This window comes from Rhinichthys klamathensis, unplaced genomic scaffold (genome assembly GCF_029890125.1).
Source record: "Rhinichthys klamathensis goyatoka isolate OS25496 unplaced genomic scaffold, OSU_Roscu_1.1 h1tg000412l_1, whole genome shotgun sequence".
In the NCBI taxonomy this organism is placed as follows: Eukaryota; Metazoa; Chordata; class Actinopteri; order Cypriniformes; family Leuciscidae; genus Rhinichthys; species Rhinichthys klamathensis.
The window spans coordinates 2,522,274-2,543,910 of NW_026606912.1; the positions used below are offsets into that span (position 1 = coordinate 2,522,274).

The 21,637-nt window shown below is 38.3% G+C and overlaps 1 protein-coding gene across 1 annotated transcript in view; it reads left to right on the forward strand.

The window, feature by feature from the left end:
* The window catches only part of ryr2b (ryanodine receptor 2b (cardiac)), a 102,361-nt gene extending 85,209 nt beyond the window's left edge, over window positions 1-17,152 (forward strand). Inside the window, exons 82-102 of the mRNA XM_056234992.1 lie at window positions 153-241; window positions 491-619; window positions 843-947; window positions 1,065-1,146; window positions 2,995-3,524; window positions 3,616-4,317; window positions 4,680-4,744; window positions 9,078-9,213; window positions 9,354-9,440; window positions 9,651-9,839; window positions 10,302-10,432; window positions 10,604-10,646; window positions 12,330-12,466; window positions 12,664-12,730; window positions 12,832-12,978; window positions 13,920-14,054; window positions 15,194-15,350; window positions 15,616-15,680; window positions 15,974-16,074; window positions 16,518-16,569; window positions 16,832-17,152. Coding sequence (XP_056090967.1) covers window positions 153-241; window positions 491-619; window positions 843-947; window positions 1,065-1,146; window positions 2,995-3,524; window positions 3,616-4,317; window positions 4,680-4,744; window positions 9,078-9,213; window positions 9,354-9,440; window positions 9,651-9,839; window positions 10,302-10,432; window positions 10,604-10,646; window positions 12,330-12,466; window positions 12,664-12,730; window positions 12,832-12,978; window positions 13,920-14,054; window positions 15,194-15,350; window positions 15,616-15,680; window positions 15,974-16,074; window positions 16,518-16,569; window positions 16,832-16,927 — 3,245 coding nt within the window. The 3' untranslated portion in view covers window positions 16,928-17,152. The remainder of the gene's footprint in view (window positions 1-152; window positions 242-490; window positions 620-842; window positions 948-1,064; window positions 1,147-2,994; window positions 3,525-3,615; window positions 4,318-4,679; window positions 4,745-9,077; window positions 9,214-9,353; window positions 9,441-9,650; window positions 9,840-10,301; window positions 10,433-10,603; window positions 10,647-12,329; window positions 12,467-12,663; window positions 12,731-12,831; window positions 12,979-13,919; window positions 14,055-15,193; window positions 15,351-15,615; window positions 15,681-15,973; window positions 16,075-16,517; window positions 16,570-16,831) is intronic.
* Window positions 17,153-21,637: the final 4,485 nt, after the last annotated feature.

Sequence of the window (21,637 nt, forward strand, 5' to 3'; positions counted from 1 at the left end):
ATGTTGTTTTGTTTTTCCATCAAAAAGGAGCTGAATCCACAACAATAATAAAATCTACTGACAGCCCTAATTTGCACATATTAATCTTATACAGCATCAATGTTCTGTTCTGCTTTTGAACTAAAGGGATATGACTGAAATCTCCCCTACAGATTTCCAGAATTACCTGAGGACTCAAACTGGAAACAATACAACGGTCAACATCATCATCTCCACTGTGGATTATCTGCTTAGGGTCCAGGCAAGCCCATGACTCAACCCCAAACACTAGTTTCTTACATTTTTCATTTCACCTGTCTATAATATACATGAAGAAAGACTGAAAAATGCTTGTTTGCTGCTGCTGTTTCAGCACGGAATAAAGAAGGGCCCAAAACAGTGAGACAGAGCTTGTAGCCAGATAATGTTTCCATAAACCATTCGCCGCTGACAGGCCACCTCCATTTCATTTGCCTGATACTAAGAATGATAGATGTCCTCATATCTGCAGGAGTCCATCAGCGATTTCTACTGGTATTATTCAGGGAAGGATGTGATTGATGAGCGTGGTCAGCACAACTTCTCCAAAGCCATCAGCGTGGCCAAGCAGGTGTTCAACACGCTCACTGAATACATTCAGGTAAATCCACGCAAACAAATGGTTCAGAAGAGATGGGGCTTGTATGAAAAACTGTACATCTGCTTGGTCAAAATGCAGAGATACTGAGAAATCTTTTTAATATTCCATTTCAAATAAATGCCTCACACTATGCCCGTGTCTTCCTTCGTTCACCCCACCACCCTCAGATGTTTCAATATTGTGAAGCAACTCATTTAATTAATCTTTTATTTATCTATTTTAGGGTCCGTGTACAGGTAATCAGCAGAGTTTGGCCCACAGTCGTCTGTGGGATGCTGTTGTTGGCTTCCTCCATGTGTTCGCCCATATGCAGATGAAGCTTTCTCAGGTTAGACCATAGACAAATTACTTTAAATCTTATGTGCACATTTTTTATTGCAAAGTACACATTTACAAAACTCAAGGGAATAAACAAAAGATAAAAAATATTGTTTTATGTCTGCAGGATTCCAGCCAAATAGAGCTGCTGAAGGCTTTGATGGACTTACAAAAAGACATGGTGGTAATGCTGCTTTCCATGCTTGAAGGTAGGAGAAATGTTGAAGGTCTTCTCAATGCTTTTCCATGCACTTCCTCTTCTGCTTGTCATAAGTTTGGCATTGTTGATTATCCAATACATTTCAGTATAATAATATTAATGCACTAAGCTTGTTTTAACATTTGGTTGGATTGTTTGGCCCTTTTTTGTTATGTTGGATTTGCCATCAAATATTTAAACATTGGCTCGTATAAAAATCGTGCCTCTACCTACCTTTTTGTAAAACTTTCTTGACGAGTATTCATGTAAACACAGTCGATTATGTCTTAAGTGAACGTAAACAGTTGGGAAAGAAATCGGATTCAGAGAAATAGGATAGATGCATTAGGTCTTTTAAAGTGACAGCAGCCTAATACAGTATACCTGCTACTGTCTGTAAAACAACAAAAGATAGAGAGAAAATCACTCACTACTCTTGACTGAAAAACTTTTGCAGCTTTATTATGAATCAATGTAAATTTCACGAGTTCACACTTACATACAATTAAAGGGAATAAAGTATAATGCGTATTTGGCGTGCTGTCCGGGGGGAGGGCTCCGAGCTCGGAATTCGGCCCGAACCCAGAGTACTCCCCCCTCTATGTATGTAAAGTGGTTAAGGACTAGAAGAGTGGAGAAGGGGTGGTGGAGGGACGCTGCTAAACTGTTAGAGAAATGAGGTGAGACTGCTGAGTCTATATATACATGTTTTAATCATGATTGCTGAGTGCTCTCCACCCGTGTTAATTATCTGAACGTGCTTCTCCCGAACTTTGTTAATAAAACATAATTTCACGAGTTCACACTTACATACAATTAAAGGGAATAAAGTATAATGCGTATTTGGCGTGCTGTCCGGGGGAGGGCTCCGAGCTTGGAATTCGGCCCGAGCCCAGAGTACTCCCCCCAAAAGGCTAGAGAGCAGAGGACAGCTGCCGGACTAAAAACCCCCCAAATGAGTGCCGAGATTGGCGGGCTGGCATCTCGTGAAAGGGTCTGGGCGCTTGGCCGGGAGGGCCCGTGGTGGCGGCTCACTGCGCTTGACCTGAGAATAGGGAGCAATTGTAATTTGGAATGGCAAATTTAGGAGAGTTGTGCCTTCTTGATGGGAGCTGTTCGCGCAAATCACGGACGATAGACCGAGAGGCCCATGTAGCTTTGACAGGGGGGGCTTGCGGTCGTTGGGGCTTATCTGCCGACTGTGGAGTGGCCCTTCCGATCTAGGCTTACGGGAAAGTTTCGCTGCGTGCGCTGTTAGACAAAATGCTTGCTGGAAAAGAGGAAACGGGAAAGAGAAAAATGAGTACTCAACAGGGAGATTTTCTCACACTGCGTCGCTGGACGAAAGAGAAAACATAAGTGCTCGCTGCTAAACTGTCAGAGAAATGAGGTGAGACTGCTGAGTCTATATATACATGTTTTAATCATGATTGCTGAGTGCTCTCCACCCGTGTTAATTATCTGAACGTGCTTCTCCCGAACTTTGTTAATAAAACATCATTTAATTCATGTGACACTATACAGTGTATTAGATTTACATTTGTAATATGATCAAAAAACCAACATAAAAACAGATTCATGTTCATGTGTTTCGGATAAAACAAAATGCATTTTTACCACCACTCACAGGACATTTTATTTGTTTTCACTTTAAGTAATCACAAGTGTTGCGAAACCTGCAAAAAGCAACATAATATAATTTTGCAGAAATGTCGGTGCAAACTAATTTTTCCAATGAGTCTGGGTTGAAATCTTTACAGAGCAGCACTTGCGCTTGTTTATACCAACTGTGAAACCGTATCACCATCCACATGAACCACATGACTTTGGAAACCCACTTTTTCCTTTGTGTTTATAGGAAACGTGGTGAATGGGACCATTGGCAAACAGATGGTAGACATGTTGGTAGAATCGTCCAGCAATGTGGAGATGATCCTCAAATTCTTTGATATGTTCCTCAAACTCAAAGATCTTACATCATCTGAAGCCTTTCGCGAATACGACCCAGATGGCAGAGGACTCATTTCCAAGAAGGACTTCCACAGAGCCATGGAAGGGTTCAAACGTTACTCTAAATCGGAGACCGAATTTCTGTTATCCTGTGCAGAAACGGCGAAAAGTGATTTGCTGGATTACCCGGACTTTGTGACACGTTTTCACGAACCAGCCAAGGAGATCGGCTTCAACATGGCGGTTCTTCTGACCAATCTGTCCGAGCACATGCCCAATGATGCCCGCTTGCAGAATTTTCTGGAGTTGGCAGACAGCGTTCTTAAGTATTTCCATCCTCACCTGGGAAGGATCGAAATCCTGGGCAGTGGGAAGCGTATCGAAAGAGTCTACTTTGAGATTAGTGAGTCCAGCCGCACTCAGTGGGAAAAACCACAGGTATTAAACAATCATTTGCTAATGTGCTTTTGTAGTCTACTTATGTGTTTCTTATACAAATCTTTGTAATTGCATGTTCTCAATGATTCAGGTTAAGGAGAGCAAAGGGCAGTTCATCTTCGATGTTGTGAATAAGGGAGGAGAAAAGGAAAAGATGGAGCTGTTTGTCAACTTTTGTGAAGACACCATCTTTGAAATGCAGCTTGCTGCACAAATATCTGGTTCAGAGAGTGGAGAGGAACTGAAAGCAAAGGATGACAATGAGGAGAAAGACAAGGTAGAGACGAATGAAAACCTTGTGGAAGACTCAAGATGTTTCTCCATAAGGAACATCAGAAAACACATAAAGAGGATAACCATTAGGAATATTATCTCAGCGATCTTCTCTTTCTTTCAAAACATTCTGCTGTTTATCACTCATGCCTTTTTAGGTCTGGCTTGGTTCTGCCTTTATCTGCTTTACCACATCTTCTTGAGCGGATGGATTATTGATGTGGCTAAAGAGATGAACCTGGCCGACCTTTTAGGTGACCTTCGGGATCCTACTATGGTTGAGGCCATTGGGGCCAGAGAAGGAGCGGTCAGAGAGAATAACGTGTGCCATACACGTGCGTTTTCGTCTCGTGGTAATCTTAGAGGCATGAGTCTAGATCTGTCTGCAGTGTCCAGGGACCCCCAGCTCCTCACAGATATTTTCGGCTTGTGTCTGAAGAAGGAGGGAGGAAATTACACATTGTCGAGTGGAGACCAACATTCCAGTCTTGATGAATTTCTAAACACCTCCAAATGTCAGGTCAATAGTCTTGAGTATACCAGTGCCAACTTACTGTCAAACGTGTTGAATTTGATTGTATTTGTTCTACTCATGGAATTAGTTACTATACATTTAGTTAATTTGTAAAAAGAAAAAAACAGCCCCTAAAGTGGACGTTTTTTTTTTTTTTTTTTGTTTTGTGTGTCCACTAAATGGACATTTGTGTCCACTTTGAATAGTTTTTTACAAATATTTAGACATTCGTCTGGATATGTGTTTTCAGTAAGCAAATGTTGTGTCCACTTTGAGCATTTATGTCCAAACAGTGATCATTTGAGTCCCTTTAGGCTTTGTCTTGTTTCCATTTATGGTCATTTACTGTATGTCTGCTTTGTTAACAGGTTGAAATCTGTGAGGATTTTCATGAAGTGCAAGAGGAGGAGGACTCAGAGACTGAGAAAGCTTTGTAAGTGCTTCAGATTGGGGAAAGATAAAACTCTGAAAAAAGTTTTGACGTTTGCTTAAATATAATATATTAATTGGAGAAGACTTTTTGGATCAAAAACATGCACCGTGAGCATTTTTGAATCAGTTTGAAACACTGCCCTATAGAATTTATATAATTTGTACAATTTACTGCAATAGCAGAGTGAAAATGTCTTTTATATACTGTACACTACTTTTTAAATAATATTGGGGTCAGTAAGATTTGTTATATTTTTTTTAAAGAATTTCTATTTTAAAGCTGCAGTCCGTAGCTTTTTTTGGGTTAAAAATTATGCAAAATACATATTTGAGAAAATACATAACCAGCCAGTGTTCAAAACTATCTGCTTGCCGTAGCTCGATTCAAAGCGGTATGCTTGTAATAATGTTTTTAATTCCAGTGGTACTGGTGGATTTCCGCGGGAGATTCGAGCATGTCTTTGCGTCATTACGTCACATCTGTACACATAAAGAAGGAGTCTCGGCTAGTAGGCTCAGTGGTGGAGGAAGTACTGAATCTCAGTACTTAAGTAAAAGTACAAATAACCAGAGACATATTTACTTTAGTAAAAGTAGAAGTACCACAATGACAACCCTACTTAAGTAAAAAGTACCTGATTTTAAATGTACTTTAAGTATTAAAAGTAAAAGTACTTGCATAACAATTTGTTCTCTTAATGTCTATATTCTAATGATTAATAAAACAGTTAATTCTAACTCATTCAACCTAATACTCATATAATGATGTTCAATATGATGGAAAAGCAGTTATATTTTAAGTTTTTGTCACCATTTCTGAACACAAGCTTGCAATTAGGCAGTGTTAATTTTGTCAGCAAATTTTGATTTAGTTTTAGTCTTAGTCTTTTGACTAAAATGCCATTTAGTTTTAGTCATATTTTAGTCATCTGAATTGTTTTAGTTTTAGTCTAGTTTTAGTCGACGAAATACAATAACATTTTAGTCGACTAAATCTACAGTAGATTTAGTCGACTAAAATATAATGGGTTTAGTTCAATTGTAATGCGTTAATTTAGAATTTCTCTAAAATTTCCAAACCCATATACTCCCGGAGAAAACATCTATTAACCTATTAATATGAATGATTTTTAAGTTTGAACATGCAATACAGATACAGATTTAACTGCTGTTACTTAAAAAATATCTTAAAATGAAATAAAACCACTTTTCCTAAAGTACAACACAGTCTTCTTTACAATGAATGATATATTCATTCCTTATAACTACTTACACATCATTCTTTATTCTTTCAAGCAGACATATTTATTTGTATGAATTAAATATAATTAATCCTTATTAAAGCTATTAACAAACAGTGAATGCTTTTCTCTTTTTCTTTTGTTGCTTGATCAAAATTAAGGACACGGACCGCATTAGGTTTATTGCCACTGTCACTTTAAGACGTCGGATCATGTCCAATGACATGCGGATACAATTGCACTGATGCACATCCGACACACTCACAGTTTAAGACATAACCAGCATAGTTACATGAATACTCTCCAAAAAGGACATTTAGACATACTGTTGTGTATTTCTCCATTCAGACACGAAAGAGAGCTCAATTCAGTAGCCTACTCGCGCGCTGTAGGTGTATTGTGCATGACTGCACGCTTCGGGTTAGGTGTGTGCGCACAGAAAACCGCACCGAATAGAGCTCTTTTTTGCATCGTCACTCTTATTCAGAGATCTATATGTCTGCTCTACTCATTCTCCCAGACGTTCACATTTTTTAGCGTTTTATGACCGCGGGGTAGATCACGTTACAGTAGCCTACAAATGTGCGCATCTACCACACACGCAGGACATCAGTTCTGACGGATCGCTTCCCAAATCGTCACTATCTAACATTTTCGTCTAGTTTTTATTCGTTGACGAAAATGTCAATAGATTTTCGTCATAGTCTTTGTCATTCAAAACTAGGTTTTATTTAGTTATCGTCTCGTTTTCGTCTGTGAAAAAATGTCGTTGACGAATAATTTTCGTCGTTATTTTCGTCAACGAAATTAACACTGCAATTAGGCAATATACACATCAAGCTTACTATATACCCTTACTATATATATATATAAACACACATATTATGTTAAAACGCCGTATATGACGGCGTTTGGCTGTAAACGCGATTCATTTATGGCGTAATTCTGAACCTCTTGGCTTGCCATACTAATCCTAACCAAACGTATAATACACACGCACCCCACATCACTACTAAACCTACCAATGCGTTTCCTATGCATGTAAAAACTAATTTTCGCGTATAAATTGCACGATAAACACACTGCGTGCTATAGAGACGCATTTAGTGTGACCGGGTTGATATATCTATGGCAACCAAACTTCACTGGTGAGACAGAAACGTGCGATGAACAGACGGTCAGGATGACGTTTTGGCAGGGGATCTGATCAGAAAATTTAACGAAAATGTAACAGAACGTTGTAGAAATGTAGTGGAGTAGAAAGTATAATAATTGCTGCAAAATGTAACGAAGTAAAAGTAAAAAGTATGCACTTGATTCTACTTAAGTAAAGTACAGATACGTGAAAAATTTACTTAAGTAAAGTAACGAAGTATTTGTACTTCGTTACATTCCACCACTGAGTAGGCTATAGTGTGTGTGAGGATGTTGGAGGTGGAGATTTATAGCCTTTTCTCACAGCACTTGATATAATTAAACTTATCAGTTTGATGGCGGATCCATAAAGGTTCAAACGACAATCACCAGTGACAACAGATTCACCCGCTGTAAAATGCAAAAGACTTCGTTCGGAGTGGCGAAAACAAGGATACATATCGGAAGGACATTACATGTAGTCACGCAATGCTGACGTTGTTAACATTAACAATTTGAGAACAAAGTATAATTTGCACGGTTTTGCGTGATATGATAAGCGATTTTAGATTTAATCAGCGTGATTTACTGCAATGTCAGAACCAAAACAAAAGTGGATGTTACTTACTTGTTCAGATTACATTTTCCGGTGAAAATTATTATATTGGTCATACTTCCAAAAAGAATTATCTGTGATTCTGAATGACAGTATCCACACCGGCGCGGTGATTGACAGCTGCACACTCTCCTCAAACACTGTGTTCAAACACTGTGCGGTGTCGAAGTACAACTCACGTAAAGTTGATAATTCCGCAAATGACTGCAATTGCAGATTTCGAACAGAGATGGCGACAAAGAGGAAAAACTGCGGACTGCAGCTTTAAATAAACAGGTCTTTTGAATTTTCAATTCATCAAAGAATACTAAAAACCAATGTATCATGGTTTCCATAAAATATTAAGCAGTAAAACTGTTTTCAACATCGAAAATCATGTGACACTGAGTAATGATGCTGAAAATTCAGCTTTGCCATCACAGGAATAAATAACTTTTTAAAATATACTAAAATACAAAACAGTTATTTTAAATTCTACTAATACTATTTCAAAATACTACTGTTTTTAGTGTATTTTTGATCAAATAAATGCAGTCTTGGTAAGCATAGTAGTAAGCATTTTTTTTTTTTTTTTACTTTACACAAATCTTACAGACCCCAATCTTTTGAACGGTAGTGTTTAAACGAATTTGATATTATAAATTAAATGTAGCCAAATGAATCAAATCAAGTTTGTGAGTTTGTGAATCTGAATCAAATCTGTAAATCTGCTTATATAGGCTACTTGTCACGGGTTGCCGTGTAGTAAATTCCAAAGGATGATGCGTGACAGAGAATGAACATTATAAACAATATATTTAATAAATATAGAGCAAGAATACTACACATTCAATGTAATCTTAACACAAGATGAAGAACAGAGGAAAACTCGGGTCTTAAATACACAAGGAAAGTAATCAACAGAACAGGGAACAGGTGTGGACTAATAACAATGAATGAATGACTAGAACTCGGGAAAATGGTGACAAGAGGTGTGTTCGACTTGAAGCTGCGGAGACCGATCGGTGTATTAAACAAAGACTGAAAACTAAACAAGACAGAAACTAGACATGACAGTGACAATACTCAACCATAGTGTGTGAGTAGTTCAACTCATTATTTGATGTTTATTTATTTTTTAAACACTATGTTGCAAGATATAGTGTGTGTAAGAAAGCACATACTGTACTGTAGATGCAAATAGGTGAATATAATGCATTCTGCCTCTGCAAAAATAGGTTCTACACAACAACTTTTACACTGCTTATGCAGGCATTGAATTGCAGTTACCTGTTAATATTGCCATCACAATAATTGTGAGTGCAAAGTGAAACAAGCCTAAGATATTGCATTTCATTTTGCAGTGATGAGGATAAAAATAAAGGCGAAAAGAAGTCTAAAAGAAGAATTAGAAAGCTCAGCTCTTCAAAACCAGACAAAAGTGAAATCCAGGTATCAGCTGTTTGGATTATGATCTGCTCTCAGAAGACCAAACTGCTGGTATGTATCTTTCTCTGTCTCTGTTATTTTCCAGCTGCACAATACAAGCATACTGTACTAACAGATGTGTTTAGCCATATGGATCTGAACCCCCATATTTGATCTGATGACCTGTAGTAGCAAATGTCATTTCTCTGCAGAACTGTTTTGCAAGAAATTTCTATAACATGAGATTGTTGGCTCTGTTCCTCACTTTTGCCATCAATTTTATTCTTCTGTTCTACAAGGTGAGTATTGATTTCCCTACTAAAACATCAGCTTTAATGTTATTGGACAGGCTGTTTTTATGTTTTTAGGCCACTTGTACTGGGAAACCAGCTCAAATAACTGAATACAAGCCTACCCTGGTTTGGAGACCAGCTAGAACAGTTCAAACCAGCTTATTTCCAGACATGTTTTTGACACCTAAATTTGACCAAAAACAATTTATTATTTAGGTTTCATCGACCATTGGGGATGATGAAAATATAGAGATCGCTCTTTGTGACGACAGACCCAAGGGGTCACAGAAATTTTATTTAGAACTAGAAGAGAACAGTGGCTACATGAAAATGATTCTTCGCATCCTGGCTGTCTTGCACACACTCATCTCAGTCTGCTGTATCATCGGCTACTACTGTCTGAAGGTCTGTGCAAGTAACCCACTATATTTCTTATGGTGAAACTAAACTTATGTCTTTGATATAGTAAATAAATGTCTCTCTTTTGGCTTTTGTTAAAGCTCTCAAATGTACAGTGGGGTCCACAAGTCTGAAACCAGTATTAAAAATACTTTTATTTTTCCCCTTATTTTGCACTTGAGCTGCATGAACCTGATCATCATGTTCTCCAGCAGAATTTAAGATTATCTAAAGAGCATATTGTGCTTCAATGGAAGCAAGAACATCTGACCGTCTGTACAAAGATTTGTGACCTAGAAATCTGAATCAGAATTATTTCATATTCATTTCGGATTATAATTCTTCCTTTGTTTTTATTATTTCAAATACAAAAATGTGTTTATTCATTTCCATGTTTAAAAATCACAGATTTTTGTGTATGGTCTCAGGTGAATAAAACTACCTTTTTCATCATTTGACCCCTGACAGGTTCCTTTAGTAATTTTTAAGCGAGAGAAGGAGCTGGCTCGTAAACTGGAGTTTGACGGACTCTACATCACTGAGCAACCTTCTGAAGATGACATTAAAGGCCAGTGGGACAGAATGGTCATCAATACACCGTAAGAGTTGCATAACTGCCTCATAAAGGCTCACATTATAAGCAATGAAACAATGGCTGACCTTCTATATGAATTTCAAAATGTAACATTGATTGACTAATTATCACTACTACACAGTACAAATGTTGCACCTCTTCGGTAACCTTTTTGGTTTTCTTTGCTGTTTTTCAGATCATACCCAAGCAATTATTGGGATAAATTTGTGAAAAGGAAGGTGAGATGAACAAATGAAATATGTTTTCTAAAAGTTACTTTCCAAAACATTGAAGAACATCATAGACAGTATCTCACAGCTCTAACATTGTGATATACCTCTGGTTTCACAGACCAGGCTTAAGCCTAGTCCCAGACTAAAATGCTTGAGCTGTTTTAACTGAAAGCAACTTACACTGATATATCTTAAAATATGTCTGTGCCATTGTTTTGTCTCAAGATGCAAACCAGTAATGTTTTTTTCTGAGGCACGGTTAAAAAAAAGCTACTTAAATGTTATGTTTTTCTTTTCTTTTTTTCTGATTAACAGATTTAAAGGGTTAGTTCACCCAAAAATGAAAATTCTGTCAGTAATTACTCACCCTCACGTTGTTCCAAACTCGTAAGACTTTCGTTCATCTTCGGAACACAAATTAAGATATTTTTGATTAAATCTGAGAGCTGGATCACTCCTCCATAGGCTTCTTAAGGGATCGAAACTGACCGGCCCAAAAGTTATGAAAGACATCGTTAAAATAGTCCGAGTGACTACAGTGTCTCAACCTTAAGTTTATCAAGCGACGAGAATACTTTTTGTGCGCAAAAATAACGACTTTATTCAACTAATAATTTCCTTCTCTGTGGGCCGTGATATTTCACGTAGTGAAACTACGCAAAGCTTCTAGGTTGTACGTCACGCATCACACACATGGCCAGCGTCGGCCAATAGTGAGCCTACGTGTGACGTGCAACCTAGAAGCTTTGCGCAATATCACTACGTGAAATATCACGGCCGTACAGAGAAGGAAATGATTAGTTGAATAAAGTCGTTATTTTTGTTTGTTTTTTTTGCGCACAAAAAGTATTCTCGTCGCTTGATAAACTTAAGGTTGAGCCACTGTAGTCACTCGGACTATTTTAACGATGTCTTTCATAACTTTTGGGCCGGTCAGTTTCGATCCCTTAAGAAGCCTATGGAGGAGTGATCCAGCTCTCAGATTTAATCAAAAATATCTTAATTTGTGTTCCGAAGATGAACGAAAGTCTTACGGGGTTGGAACAACATTAGGGTGAGTAATTACTGACAGAATTTTCATTTTTGGGTGAACTAACCCTTTAAAAATTTTCTGGAAAAAACTCTAAAAAACCTAAATGTCTGAAACTGACATGTCAGTTCTAAAATGTGTTTCAAAACCATTTAAAAACATCATAGTATGAAATTATCTCAAAGCTCTAACGTGTGTGACTCATCTGTGACTAACATCTGTGACACTAATTTTAATAACAACTAGATTTTTCACTCTTTCTTTTAAACCATTTGTACCTGTGGTATTTTAAGAGATTTCTACATTTTCTGAAAGAAAAAAAATGACGTCACCTCACTGTCATGATGGTACTGGTGTTGTGGGGCCATTGCTATGCAGTTGCTAGGGTGTTCCGAGTGGTTTCTAGGTGATTACTTACCCTTCTCTATGATATTCAGGCTTAAGTCCCCCTTTCAGTGTCATTCCATGGGATGCTTTCTTTTTTATCATCTGCCATGTGGAAATCGTAAGGCCAGTGGCTTAGAAAAGCAACAGCAGACCTCTCCACAATAAGACTCATAGTTTGAGATATCATTCGTGTCTGCAGCATGAACTGTGCTGGATGAATTACGGGTTTTTTATGTTTTTGATTCATTCTGTTATTGCTTTCCGTGCCGCAGGTGATGGCGAAATATGGAGAGCTGTATGGATCAGCACGCGTCAGTGAGCTTCTAGGTTTGGATAAAGCTGCTCTGGACTTCAGCTCAGAGGCTCATGAGAGGAAGAGACCCATACAAAAGCGTCCCATCACTGCCCTGTGAGTTACATCACTCTGCTTTCATTTATTATAATAACTCACCAACCAAACCAGCTTCTGTTCAGGGAAATAGCCCAATCAGTTCATCTTCAGACTGACAATGAAAAAAAGATTTCACTTTGTGCCAGTTGATGGCAGCAGTGTTCAATGCGATAGGCTTAAAATAAGTCAAATAAATCATTCTCATGTTTTCACAGTTTCAGATTAAACACCGTTGATTTGAAATACCAGATTTGGAAGCTGGGAGTGGTTTTCACTGACAATGTAAGATTCCTGACTCTTTGAACACTCAAAGTGTTATAACAGAAGGAATTGGCAATCAGTGAGTGAAATCTAACATGAAATTGTGTTTTGCTTTCTTTCAGTCCTTCCTTTACCTGGCCTGGTATATGTTTGTGTCAGTTCTGGGTCATTATAACAATTTTTTCTTCGCTGCGCACCTGCTAGACATCGCCATGGGCTTCAAAACACTGCGCACCATACTATCATCTGTTACACATAATGGCAAACAGGTAATACGTGTGTGTGTGTGTGTGTGTGTGTGTGTGTGTGTGTGTGTGTGTGTGTGTGTGTGTGTGTGTGTGTGTGTGTGTGTGTGTGTGTGTGTGTGTGTGTGTGTGTGTGTGTGTGTGTGTGTGTGTGTGTGTGTGTGTGTGTGTGTGTGTGTGTGTGTGTGTGTGTGTGTGTGTGTGTGTGTGTGTGTGTGTGTGTGTGTGTGTGTGTGTGTGTGAGTGAGAGAGAAAGAGAGAGTGTGAGTGAGTGAATGAACAGTGGCCCCAAAATGTGTTTAGACCCTCAAGTCATAATTAAAAAAATATGAATGTCATTATAGTATGTATTATGTAACAAATAAAAAAATATACTAGACCTAACTAGCCAAGTTTTTTTTTTTTTTTATGTTTATATACTGGTTACCTATTTTAAACAACTGTTACCTATTTTAATATATTTTAAAATTTAATTTATTCCTGTTATGCCAAGGTGAATTTTCAGCTTTCAGTGTCACATGATCCTACAGAAATCATTCTAAAAAGCTGATTTGATACTCAAGAAACAGTTCTTATTTTCATCAATGTTGAAAACAGTTGTGCTGCTTTATATTTTTGTGGAAACAGTGATTATTTTTCAGGATTCCTTGTTGAATATAACCTTCAAAAGAACCGCATTTATTTGAAATATAAAATTTGTGTAGCATTATAAATGCATTTACTGTCACTTTTGATAATTTTAATGCCTCTTTGCTGATTAAAAGTATTCATTTTATTAATTGAAAGAAATCATACTGACCTCTGTGCCATCTTTCTTTAAAATCACTGCCAGGTGGTTTCTTATTTTCTTGTTGTCATCTAATGCAGTAAGATTCATGCATTTTAAGTGTGACATGGTCCACTTTTTTGGGTCACTGTATATCTGCGAAGATGAGATGAAAGGCTGTTGTCTGTTTTTTTTTCAGCTGGTTTTGACAGTGGGACTGTTGGCCGTGGTCGTGTATCTCTACACCGTGGTTGCCTTTAACTTCTTCCGCAAGTTTTACAACAAGAGCGAGGACGGTGAACCAGTGGACATGAAATGTGATGATATGCTCACAGTGAGTAGCCCCTCTGTCTATTTATCTCTTAGGTTTAGAAATAGTCATGGGTTTGATGTCAAAAACATGAGAGCATTAACATCAACTACCGTGCAAATGTTTGGAGTTGGTAAGAAATTTTTAAGTCTCTTATGCTCACCAAGACTGCATTTATTTGACAAAAAAAAAAAAACATCTCTGGTTACAAATGTAACCCAGGTTCCCTGGGAAGGGGAACGAGACACTGCGTCTGAACAAGACGCTATGGGCGAGTTCTCATTCGAAAGGGAACAGTAATATCAGTATTACTGTGAAATATTATTACAATAAAACAATGTTTTTTCTGTTTTAAAATGTAATTCATTCCTGTGATGGCAAAGCTGAATTTTCAGCATCATACTCCAGTCTTCAGTATCACATGATTCTTCAGAAATCATTTTAATATGCTGATTTGGTGCTGAAGAGTAATTTCTTATTATCAATGTTGAAAACAGTTTTTCGGTTTAATTGTTTTGTGAAAACCGTGATACATTTTATATTTTTCTCAGGAATTTTTGGTCATTTAATTAAAATCTCAATTGAATGCATCCTTGATAAATAAAAAAAGAGTTCCTATTCAGTATTCAGCAGCCTAGCAGGGGTGCTGTTACTCATTTCACATGTGAAAATGCTAGCCAATCATAGCAGAATCCGTTGACATACTACATGAAGTTCCTAAACGTAAGTTAGGGAGGAGCGAGCCCATCCAATCTTTCAATCAACAAACAGAGTATATAAGCAGTCGCTTACCTCTCCCTAGTATCAGCTGTTCCAGTATCCCTCCACCTCCCCAAACTCCACCTTCATCTTAGGTACCTTGCCCTTTAATTAACAGGTCCTACATTTAGCCACTGGGGGGTATATCAGAGCTCGAGTTGAAGCTGCTTCATCGAGCCCCTCTCCAGCGGACAGCAAGCCAAATAAGTTTAACCTAATATCTTAAAGATTTTATGGGCAAACGAACTCGTTAAATATATATATAACCTATACATTAACCTATAAAGGTTAAAACACCTTGTTAAAATCAGAGAGGTGGTGGAAAATGGTTATATAAAACAAATGTATTACTGTTTTGGTGCATGAATAAAGTAAACAAAATGAATAAATCTTTGTGTGCTTAGTGTTACATGTTCCACATGTACGTTGGCGTGCGAGCCGGAGGAGGGATTGGAGATGAAATCGAAGACCCGGCCGGTGACGAGTTTGAGTTCTATCGTGTAATCTTCGACATCACCTTCTTCTTCTTCGTCATCGTCATCCTCCTTGCCATCATTCAGGGTGAGTGATAGAGAGATTGTGAGAGTCATTTTAGTGAAAGGGCAAAAAAACAGAAAAGTGCACCAAATTTCAAAAAGGCTTCATTAAAAGATCGCACTCTCACATGCTGAGAGGGATTTATGGGAAGAGATCTGAGGACTGTGTGATGCTAGAAGTGTGTCTGATGCGTGGGGTCAAATAATACTCATGATTCAAATGTTTGGCATTTGGCAACTTAATTGTGTTTGTGACTGGTGAATTGCTCTGTTGTCATATCGTTTGAAAGGTCTTATCATTGATGCATTTGGCGAGTTGAGAGACCAGCAGGAGCAGGTTAAAGAGGACATGGAGGTGAGTTTTCATTCGACTTCAGATTCGACTATTTTATCACCACGCTACATCCTGAATCAAATATATGTTGCCTGTCGTCTTGTGTTCTAATTAACACACTGAATTAATTGATCAAAACCCAAACATTTCCTTAATTATAAATCAGAGCTACATTGCACTTGTGAGTTAATATTTTATTTCTGTTAGTAAATATGTCATTAATCTCTGCCAGATGGCCTTTGGACTACACGTTAGTTAAATGCTAATTGATCGTCTATAATTAAACAGTGAATGTGGTTTGTTTTTTACTGCAGACCAAGTGTTTTATCTGTGGCATTGGGAGCGAGTACTTTGACACGATGCCCCATGGCTTCGAGTCGCACACGCTGCAAGAACACAACCTGGCCAACTATCTGTGAGTACTAGAGAACTGAGAAAAGGGTCAGAGGTCACTTTTGCCTAATTTCCATCATATTTTTCAGTCACAATTTTAAAGGCTGTTGTGAGATCAGTATTCTGGTCGGGACAAGAGAGCATGTCATGTGACAAAAAAGTACTGTGGTGGTAACACGATGGTAAAGAAACATTATAATAATGATTGATTTACATATTCATATACCTTTGTATTTTCATGGTACTGTACATCAAGGTTTTTTAAAGAATACCATTGTATTTCCAATGCACTGTATCCAAAAAAAACTTGATAATATTGTTAATGTTAATAAAATCATAATAATCATGACCTAAAGTTAAATAAACAATGCCTACAAAGTTTAATCTGTTAAAATAGGAGTCTTGTGTCTATTTTTATTTGCTGAAAGTAGATAACATTTGTTTTGCGTTTTGTTTGCCCTTTAGGTTCTTTCTGATGTACCTCATAAATAAGGATGTTACAGAACATACTGGACAGGTACAACTTGTATTCACAAATCTTTATTGAAAAAAGATAGATGGATAGTTTCAGAGTGAAAGATGTATACTTAATAATAAAATATTATGTGAAACCACTGAAAAAGGAGTTTGGGGTCTGTGAGATTTTCCAAATAGTTTTTGAAAGAAGTCTCTTATTCTCATCAAGGCTGCATTTATTTGATCAAAATACCACTAATAATAGAAAACATTTGAATGTTTTAAAATACTCTGACTGCTACACTCTGACTTTAACACAACAGGAATCATACGTGTGGAAGATGTTCCAGGAACGCTGCTGGGAGTTCTTTCCTGTTGGAGACTGTTTCCGGAAACAGTATGAGGTTCAACTCGGCTGAAGAATTCCGGTTCAATTTCTATAGTTCAGTTGGTGAATACACTTTTGAAGTACTGTATGTCTGGGAAGTTCTTCTGATAATAAGAAACTTGTATACATTTACTCTTCTGTTTTGCATGCTTGTTTGATTCTCACTATATATTCTTTACTACATATTTATTTTTTCAGTTCACATTTATTTGTATAGCGGTTATCACAATACAAATCGTTTCAAAGCAGCTTTGCACAGAAAATGTATGTTTCTACATTGCAATTAAGAGTAATCTGTTATCAGGTTACTGTACATTTCTGCCATATGGACATTACTTTGACACAGTTCTATGATAATACAAATCATGCAGTTAGCTAACATCATTTATTCACTTAAGCAGAAACAATGATCATGTTAAACAATTATTACATGTTGTGATCATAATGATTGCAATATATGGGAAACATGTCAGTTTTGTGTGTTGATTCAAAGTTGGTATCTGAAGCCCTGGCAGGGGTTGGCGTCATCTCTTCACAGGTGTTGTGTCATCTGAAATCTTTGTAAGAGTCTGGATCCACACCGGAGCTGGTCTAATGGCCAGTTACCTCGCAATGGGCTAATTAGACTTATTTTATTAATATATCATATTGTTGACTTTAAGGCACTAAGTTGATACTGTACTTTTTGATCGTATGGAGTTTGTAAGTATGTAAAATGTCACTTTGCAATAAATGCAAGTAGTATAAACTAAAACATGGCATTTATTTTGCTTGAAAACCTACAGAACTTATTTAATGTTCACAGTAAACCATACTGGAAATATTAGAATATAACTAGATTTTTATATTATTGATATATCAAACCTGTAGTGTAACGGCCACAGTGTCCTCGCCGGAGACTACAGTTCGAATCACGCTCGGAGCGGGTTGAGTAGAACCGGTTACATTACAACAAACAGGACTATTAATGCAAGAAATTTTATTTTAGCTCTTCCAGGGTGCGTGTTGCGTGTGTGTCTGATATTAATAATTTATGGAGAATCTCACTCCCTCATTGGCACTACAAAAAAACCCAATTTTTTCTTGTTTTTTAGTAAATGTATCTAAACTTAACATTTAAACACACTTAAAGTGATATGTTTGTTACTGCAAGTTTATTTTTGTACCCCATTATAAAACAGATTTATAGTTAAAACATGAAAAAATTAATTGCCAAAGACTAATTATGACAGTATTACGAAAAAAAAATTTGCACAGTGGGATTTCTGTAGTTTGAATTTCATAACCTTCATTTACTCTTATAGTATGCCCAATGTAAACAAATCCTTGTCCATCCCTTTCTCTTATCTATCTTCTCTCTTCATCCACTCTCAACCTTCTCGCGTTTGTCTCCTTACTTTCAACAGCCACTCCATCATCTGTGATTCTCTCTCTCTCTCTCTCTCTCTCTCTCTCTCTCTCTCTCTCTCTCTCTCTCTCTCTCTCTCTCTCTCTCTCTCTCTCTCTCTCCTCGGTGTGAGAGGTAGCACTCAGATCCTGAGCGTGAAATGAAATGAAACGGCAGCCCACATCACATGCTGCCGGTCGAGTTGTCGCTGCTGCAGGGCATGACGCATTGATCTCCAGCCATTCCAGAGGTGCTGTTAAAGCTTTAACCCCCCTCTACATGAATGGCGCACAGTACCACTGCTGTCAGCCTTATTAAAAAGAAGACAAAGGACAGAACTGATTACCATTATCTCTGAAATAGGAGGAAAACCATTGATAGAAAAAGCATCAGCAGTAACGCAATGCCCAATATTATAATTTATATAATTTAAACCAAAAAATACCTTAAAGATTTAAATTATGTATTTAATTTATAGGAGTTTTTTTATGATTATGGATAAATTAACAAATTGTTGTACATTGTGTTATGGGTGGGAAAAGTGGGGGCTCGTCCGGGAAGACGTAACGGAGTACTTGTTCTTAAAGATTTTTTTATAGGTGAATGAAACGTAAGTTGCGAATAGTCTTTTATTTCCTATTGTTTATCTGAGAAAAATGGCTTCTCAAACAAGAAAAAATGTTGTCCATCAGGAATTGATTGGATGGTTGTGGTTTGCAATTGCTGTGATCTCATGTGACAGTTTGTCCCGGCCCTTAAGCCAGTAAACGCGTCATCAAAGAGATGTCGCTGCAAGAGAGAGGGGAAGTTATTTTCATTAAAGATTACGAGGGCACATGAATTAAAATAATTATGATGTGCACACTGCACAGATAAAATGTCAGTTTTGATGAATGGCTTTAATGTAATGTAATAGTGAAGAGAAGAGTAATAGTAGAGAGAAGAATGTGGGCATGTTGAGGAGAACAGACAGAGGAGCTGGACTCTGGATCCATTCTTACATTTTACTCAGCAACAGGGTACTAATGCCAGAGCCAGTGTCCACAAGAAACCACATTTTGCATATTTCCAATGAAGAAAGGGTGGTTCTGGGCCAGAAAGATTGCCTATTTGGTTAATGTCCTTCTCAGACTCTACCATTATGACCTTTGGGATAACACAACCCTTCCCAGATCATCTGAGAATTGTTGAATCCTTTAGGTACTGAATGTCGGGCTGAAAGGTCAATAGATTTTGTCTGGGATTGCAATGCTGCAGAGAACTGTAATTTATGATAAGCTTTTAACTGATCAGGCACATAATAGATGAGAACTAATCACTTTTATTATAATTTTTTATTTATTTTATCATTTAAATGTCGGCCTGTATATAATTATATATTTGAATTATTTTTTTATTTGCCAAACATACATTTTTATTAGATGTACAGTGGCCCCAAGAAGTATTTGGACAACCAAACAAACCAAGATTATTACCAAGAAAGAGCAAACAATTATTTAAATAAAACATCTGAATTCGAAAGAAAATGAGAAATGTTGCTTTGGCAATGTCACAACCACAAAGGCTTTGTAGTAGAAACTCACACAACAAAGAAATAAACATGAAATGACTTTACTAATAAACTCAATGATAACAACACCTTAAAGTGTAAACGTAATGAGAACCGACAACAAAATAAACATAACGGGATATTTATACAGAGTAAGTGAGGAACTAAATCATGAACAGCAGAAATGTATAGCAGAAACTGAACTAAACTGAACATAACCGTGACATAAGCTCCCCCTCCTGGAAGGTGTGTCCTCTCGCGTTAGCGGAAATAGTCCAACAGGAGGAAAGAGGGTGGAGGCTTCGGTCGAGGCCGTGGAGCTGGTGAAGGACAGCAGCCTGGAGGAGTTTCTAACCACAGGTGGCGTTGACAGTGGGAGGATCCAGGGTGGAATCCTGACCGAAGGGGCGGACGGAACCCAGGGACCGATTGGCGGAGGCGAACCTGAGCTGCTGACTCGCAGAACTAAGGTGGCGAAGCGGACTCGGCTGACCGGGGCGACGATGGAGTGAGTGAGGATGGAAGGGAGGAGCCCGAGGTCGTTGGAGGGAATCCCGGTAGTCCGTGGCGGAGTCTGAGCGACGACCGCCGCAGGCCGACCTGGAGACGAGTGAGCCAAGCGAAGTCTCAGGGCAGACGGGCCACAGAGACAACAAAGGAGCACAGAGCTGAAGCGAGGTCGATGGGCTGATGGGTCGAGATGGGGACTTGGGACTGGAGGCCCGACTGGATGCCGAGACCTCAACCTCACCTCATGCCGTGCTGGTAGATGTAGACAGCGGCGAAAGCAGAGGCTAGGAGCGGGACAGCTGCAGCACAGCCGACGGAGCCAAGGGACTGGGCTTGACCAGAGGAGAAGGGATCGGGACATTGGAAGGGAGCATCAGAGGATGTAGGCCTCCGGACGGGACAGGAGAATCAAAATGGCTAGACGGGACCAGGGAAGAAGGCAAGGACGCAGGGATGGGTCTTTGGGTGGGAGTAGGATCTGTGGTCCACAGATCCATCAGGTCCCAGTCCGCTTCTGGCTCTGGGGTGGACTGATCAGCCTGCCTCGTCTCTAGAGATGGAATGGTTTCTGGCTCTGGGACTCGGACGACCTTGGTGGTGGCCTCGGGCTCACAAGCGGTGAGGGAGAGGCCGCCATGTTTTGTACCCAAGTACCCCAGAAGACTCGGTTCTCGGGTCGGAGGAGAATCTGCAACGCCAGTAAGTCCCTATCATTTTCTCTTTGTATTTGTTCTTGAGGGTCGGTTCTTCTGTCACAACCGCAAAGGCTTTGTAGTAGAAACTCACATGACAACTATGAATAAACATGAACTGACTTTACTAATAAACTCAATGATAACAACAACACCTTAACACGTAAATGTAATGAGAACCGAAAACAGAATAAACATAATATTTATACATAGAGTAAATGAGGAACTAACTCATGAACACCTGAATGTGATTAACAAATGAGTTGCCATAGAAACAAAACGAGAACTAATACAGACATCGCAGAAACTGAACATAACCATGACAGGCAACTATAGACCATTTCAACGGCTATTTGTAGATGTACGGAAGTGACGTGTTTGGCCCTCAGACGTTTCCGGTTAGTTAGAGCGCACATTCGAAACAACGGCGGGAAGCGCTTTATTTACTGTCTATTTACCGCAATTGTGCGATAATTTTCTTATTCATGCGAATAAAACATGTCAAAATTAAAATTAGGAGCATGTTGTTCAGTGGTTGGATGTTCTCTCAGGCCCGGAAATAACTTGCTCTCGGTAATCAAAGCGTTTATATTTTTGAAATTT